This window comes from Equus quagga, chromosome 11 (genome assembly GCF_021613505.1).
Source record: "Equus quagga isolate Etosha38 chromosome 11, UCLA_HA_Equagga_1.0, whole genome shotgun sequence".
NCBI lineage: Eukaryota > Metazoa > Chordata > Mammalia > Perissodactyla > Equidae > Equus > Equus quagga.
Window position 1 is genome coordinate 517,871 of NC_060277.1, and position 6,000 is coordinate 523,870.

At 44.7% G+C, this 6,000-nt stretch overlaps 1 protein-coding gene across 1 annotated transcript; it reads right to left on the reverse strand.

Moving 5' to 3' along the window:
* Positions 1-1,296: 1,296 nt before the first annotated feature.
* SMIM28 (small integral membrane protein 28) lies at positions 1,297-5,179 on the reverse strand. Its single transcript, XM_046675028.1, has 2 exons — positions 5,069-5,179; positions 1,297-1,659 (listed from the first exon to the last, which is right to left on the reverse strand). The coding sequence occupies exons 1-2, from the start codon at positions 5,177-5,179 to the stop codon at positions 1,297-1,299; spliced, it is 474 nt and encodes a 157-aa protein (XP_046530984.1).
* Between the last annotated feature and the right edge of the window lie 821 nt (positions 5,180-6,000).

Consider the following 6,000-nt stretch of genomic DNA (forward strand, 5'->3'; position numbering starts at 1 on the left):
AAAATATTTCCCTTTAAAAAAAGACACTAACAGAAGCACAAACACACTTCTGCCATTGCCACTGCTGATGCCATCAGCATGTGAGGAGGGTACTGTGCCCCAGGAAAGAAAGAAAGAAAAGTAGTTTCCCTCCAAAATCATAGCATTGAGTAAGAGCTAAGAACTCTCCATGTCACCCTCCGGACTGCCTGCCACCTCCAGGGGTCATCTGACCGCTCCCAAGTGGTCCGTGACCCCTCAGGCTGGCTGCCCATTTGAACGTTGGGGGGAGGTCTCCCTCCGCTCCAGACTCCACTGCGCTCGGCCTGCCTGCCCTGGAGCGTTTCCTGGGAGGCCCCGGTGCGGCGGGAGTTGCTCCGCCAGGACCAAGAGGCAGGGTTCTGGTGCCCTCTCTGTCCTCGGGAGGGTCTAACCTTGGACAAGTGAGTTAAGCTCTCGGAGCTCTGGCTCTGACACCTGTGAAGCAAGTGTGAACTGTGGGACCTGTAAGGTCCCCGGGTCTCTCTTTACCACGTGACCCAGAATCTTGACCTTCACTTTCCACTGTTAGACTGACAGCTACTCTGCTGGGCAGTGGCCGCCCACTGAGCCGTCGTGTCCCCCGATAACGTGATGTGGCAGGAGCTCTGTGCTGCCGCCACACTGTGGGACACCTCCCTCTCCAGGGAGCAGATCTGAGGACGAGGGAGCAAGAGCCACACCATGAAGGAGGTCGGTTTGGAGCTTTATTGTTCTGTAACCAGAATGTTCTCGAGTGTCTGCACTTTCACTGTTAACACGGAAACATGTTTCCCCATCACTTACAACAGACAACCGACCACTGCGGCTGCAGAGGCGTTTTCCTTCCTTCTGGAACTCTCTAGCCGTCTTAGAGCCCTTACAGCAGTGAAGCCAGGGGACCCTGGGAAACTTGTGCAGGAAGAAAAGTTTTATTTGGTGGCAAAAGCCGTTACCTTTGGATATCAGCCTTTTTCTATTTTCTTCCTCTTCAGAGCTCGTTCCCGTGTTCACTGGCAATTCTAATGTTTTTTCTCAATCACATGGCTCTTTCCTGTTTTTCCCAGGCGCCTGTACATTTTGGAAGAGCCCAGGCCCCTTAGAACAACCTGGGGGAGTTTCCCTCATGAACTCGAGACAGGTTGACTCCACCGACGTTGGTCCAGCTCTCCCAGCCCCGTGGCTGGTCGTCCAGGGGTCAGCCGGGGACAGCGGCTTCTCCGGCCCCCACGCCCTCGCCCCTCTCGGATGGGGCCTGTTGGGGCTGAGAGCTGCGTCTGCAGTGGTCTCCAAGCGTGTTTATATGAGCTCCTCCGGTCCAGGCGAGCCCTCTTCACGCTGAGGGAGCCCATCCCATGCCTCTTCCCCAGGGGGGTTCCTGGTGGCCTCCTCATAGGAGGGCGGTAAACCCTCCGAGAAGGCAGAGCCCGGGAAGCCAGGCTCGCTGCTCCAGGGTGAGCCCGGCAGGAGGTCAGTCTCCTCTCTGGCCGGTGGGTGCTCTGGGAGGTCGATGCTGAAAGCCTGCCCCTGGGGCCGGGAGGCCTTGCAGCGTCGGAGCAGGAGAAGCAGCAGAAAGGCCAGGAGGAGCAAGCCGGCGGCTGGAAGAAGGATGCACAGGAAGGGCTCCACGTCTTCCCTGGCGGAACTTCCCCTCTGGGTGCCCTGGGGTCAGGGAAGGACACTGAGTTAGGAGACGGGCAAAGCAGACCCCTGCCTTTCTGAGGCCCATCTTTGTCCTCACCTTTTCTTCTTCTTATTGTTACTCACCTAAAAATCACTGCAATCATTCATTTATGCCAGTGAGCTTGAGCCTACGTGAAACGAAGTGAATTTACATGAAGTATGAATTCAGAATGTCAAAAGCACATGTTGATGGTATCCTATGATATTTCCACTCAAGTAAAAATATTAGAACAAGTTACAGGTGGAAGCCCACCACTCATGCTTGGAATGAGAACTCTTACTATTTATGTGCTTATTTTATTTAGCAGTAGACCAGTGACGGTTTATTGCCACAAAATGATCCTACGGAACTTAAGTTCTTTAATTCTGGAAGGAAGTCTGCCATTGGAATGTGTTCATATGACATATAAAATCTTAAATCTGAGTTGGTAGCTGACGCTTCTGGTGAATGAGATCTTAAAATTCCTTCAATATTTTTTTGCAATTTGTAGGATCAATATGGGAAATTTTGAACTCTTTAAAGAAAAAAAATTGCAGGTAAATTGTTAAGCAACCTAAAAGATATTGATTTTATAGTGTTAGCTCACAAGGTAATGGTGGTTCCTGATGGAGTAAATAATATAACAGGCACGAAGTGACGCTTCAACAGCAAGGCAGAAAAGCAACAGGAAAAATAAATACTGTTCCAAATTGCATAGATATGGCTTTGAATGAAGCTACTAAGGAATAATGAAGGGGCCAGCCCCGTGGCCGAGTGGTTAAGTTCGCGCACTCTGCTTCTGTGGCCCAGGGTTTCACGGGTTCGAACCCTGGGTGCAGACACGGCACCGCTCATCAAGCCATGCTGAGGTGGCATCCCGCATGCCACAAGTAGAAGGACCCACAACTAAAAATACACAACTATGCACCAGGGGGCTTTGGGAGAAAAAGGAAAAATAAAATCTTTAAAAAAAAAAATGAAGTATTGAAAAGCTTCTCTGCTATAAAGCACACAGCACCAAATGTAGATGGCAGTGTCCACTACAGAGGAAAAGAAAAAATTAAAGCCTTATAATTGTTTAAAACAAAGTATTAAGCTCTTTACTGATGTAAAATAAAACTTATAATAAGAAAACTATGAGAGCTGGGGTTCTCACCTTGATTTTGGTGGAAAGAATAAATGTTTTGCTGGTCATGACTTTTACTCAAGAGACTGGCTCACCTGGCATTGTTTGCATAATCTTTTTTACTTCCTAAAGAATTTATAACTGTGTGTGTTATTGTGGCTCAAAATTAGGTGGCTTATTTAATAATTATAGTGCCAGATATTTTGTCCTTGGTAAGATATAAGTCAAGACATTAGCTTAAAATGCATAAAAATTAAAGGTTTTCTTGGGAAGCAGGGCGTCGTCTTTGGGGTTTGAAGCTCTTTCTTTGAATTACAGAACAACCTTCCAAAACCTGTGTGACCTTGGACCTTTCACCTGCCCCTCCAGGCCTGGGCTTTCTCTCTACGAAATTAAAATGACATCTTTTTCAGAGGGTTGGCATGAGAATTTAATGAATTAACGTGTGTAAAGCTCTTGGTGAATAATAGGTATTTATATATTTATATCTCAGGGACACAAAAGGTCACATTTACTAGAAAATAAAATGTTAAAGATAGCCAGAAGAAGTCTAGAAATTTACTGAAAAGGCTGGAAAATACAGTAACAAAATCTGCATTACTGGGTTTATATTTTAATAAATATGTATTTTCAGAAAAATATTTTAGCAACATCAATATATTTTATGTGTGTGATTGTTATATTTCTAATCCGTGGATTCTTTGTTTTCTCACACATAATCTAGTTTATTATCAGAACTATTGACTTAAAATCTGTTGTGATGTAATAAGCGACTTTGATTACAAAAACTATGAGGATGATAAACTCCTACATAAATCTACAATTATTAAGAAATCAACTGGGAGCCAAAAAGCAGTTTAACTACGTTTGCTTTCTCCCTCTAGATGCATCACCAACAACCACCCTCTAACCGTGGTCACCGCGGACCATTTTGCAATAGCTTATGTTCCTCCATCAATAACGTGGATGAATATAGTTTCTGAACAGTTGTGGGCATCAAATTTTAAATATTCTATTATACCCCGTAAATTCAATGTGCATAGAATATAAAGATACTTAATGTTCCATTTAAAAGGTTTTACGTAATAGACCCTATTGTCTACAGTTTGCCACTTAGGGTGTTTTCAGTGTTAGTTGCAGAGATTTGTGAAAGGAGAGATGCCACAGCCCCTCCTGTAACTGGCACTTCTTTCTGTTGGGTTAAATTTGTCTGAATATCGCGTGGCGCTAGAAGACTCGTCTAACACAGAAGATTAGGGTGCTTTCTGGAGATCAAGAACTCTCCCTGTTTTCCAGTTAAGAGATGCACGGGGCTATGGGACAGAGTTATAATGGTGTCCTTAATTTGCTCACTTAATGATTCAAGACATAGTGGTTCAAATTGTTCTGGAATTTTTAATGCAAGAAAGACGTCTTTAGTCAAATGTTCTAACTTGTTCACTTCCATCAAAGTCGTTTCTCAACATTTACTGTTTCTCTGATGTGTGTATTGACTTAAGGGTTTGTTTCTCAGGGAATATTTTAAAGAAATATCCAGTTAAACGTGTAACTGCTGAAGGATATATCATCTCTATATATGTATATAATTATTTTTTGTAAAAGGCAGTTTTGAAGAACTTAAATGCCAATCTCACCAGCTTATTTTTCCAGACAAGAAGAAAATAGGTTTGTTTCCATCTTTCTTGTGGGGCAACAGCATCTCTCATTTCCCTTGTGATTCTAAAATTAATTCTGAGTTCTTAGGTTTCTACAAATATTTTCCCTCAAAGCTGACTCAGACTGAAGCTTCTCTGGCGATTCCCAGACAAAGCCAGGAGCAGCTGCACATGTTGGTGAGAGACAAACCTTCTCGAACCCCTGCCGCCTGCGACGTGAGACCCTTGCTCCCCTGACTTAGACGCAGGGGTCCCCGTACAGCCGAGCCCCAGGGAGGGTCTTGCTTTTGAATATGTGGACACTGCTTCTTGAGCAACAGCAGAGCTGTACAACCAAGCAGGAAAATGTGTTGGTTCCTAGCTTCAGATGTTGTTTGATAGATTTGACATATCAGGTGTTCTTAGAATATATTTGTGGCAAGTTTTACTTGAATTTATCATTGTCAAAAGAATACAACTTTCAAATTACTTCCTCAGGCAATGCCCATCAGTGAATTCATATTTTTGTTGTACCCATAATGCAAAATGTTGCCACTAGGTTTTAAGACCCTAAAAATATAGACATTGTTGGTTTGAAAGCTGAGAAAGCTACTTTGGGGAGTAAAAGCATAAGTCTTAGGTACAGACCTGCAGCTGGGTTTCCGGAAAAGGCAGGCTCGGTTCGCTGGTTAACCATTCGTATGTCCCCCGGCCGGCATGCCCAAACTTCCTCCAGCTGCTGCCCTGCAGCTGCCGCATGTTTTTGTCCAACAGAGGCGCCCCCCGGCCTGTCCACTCACTGACCGGATTTCCACAGCGCTGCCTGTTCTTGGCCTGGCTCCAGCTTGGACGTGCTTGGCTGGTGGCTGCTGGCAAACTCCTGCTCTGATGAGAGGCCACAGGGAAAGACACCACCGAGAGAGACCTCTCAGGACCGACTATTCAAATTCAGCATCTCTGGATTTGTTGCTGTGGCCGTTATCACCATACGGATTGGCCTGAGACATGAGATATGGAGCGGGCCTCGGACGGTGGAGTCTGTGTTTGCATCATTGCATGCGATGGACGGTCGCAGTGAACAGAGCTGTTTGTATTTAGATGTAAAGAAGACCCTTTCCACCTCCCTCTCCAGAGACAGAGCTGAGCAAGAGAAACTACTCAAGCTGAATTTCCTTTGATTGTTTCTGGATTCTATGGTTCAGAGAGAAGAGGCATCTGGTAGAGAAGCAGGACTCATTAATAACGTTTTAGTGAATTATTTAGAAGAAGGATGCTAATGATAAAGTTGTACAGAAGCCAGAGAGACAATGGAGCCGATCATTTGGATGGAAGTTTGCTGGTTTCAATTGAAACAAGAAATCGAATTACCAGTACCGAAATAGTCTTTCTCCTGATTATCTTGTGAACTTTATGAAATTATTTGTATGAAGCTTAAAATGAGAAACTTTCCATTTGAATGTTTACTGGGGTAACTTCGGGATGTTTAACTCTGCGCGTTTATTGGGAATTTAACATTTAAGCCCTGGCCGTGGGATTCTTTCTTTCAGTGGAGTAAACTTCAGCTTCAAACATTTACTGGA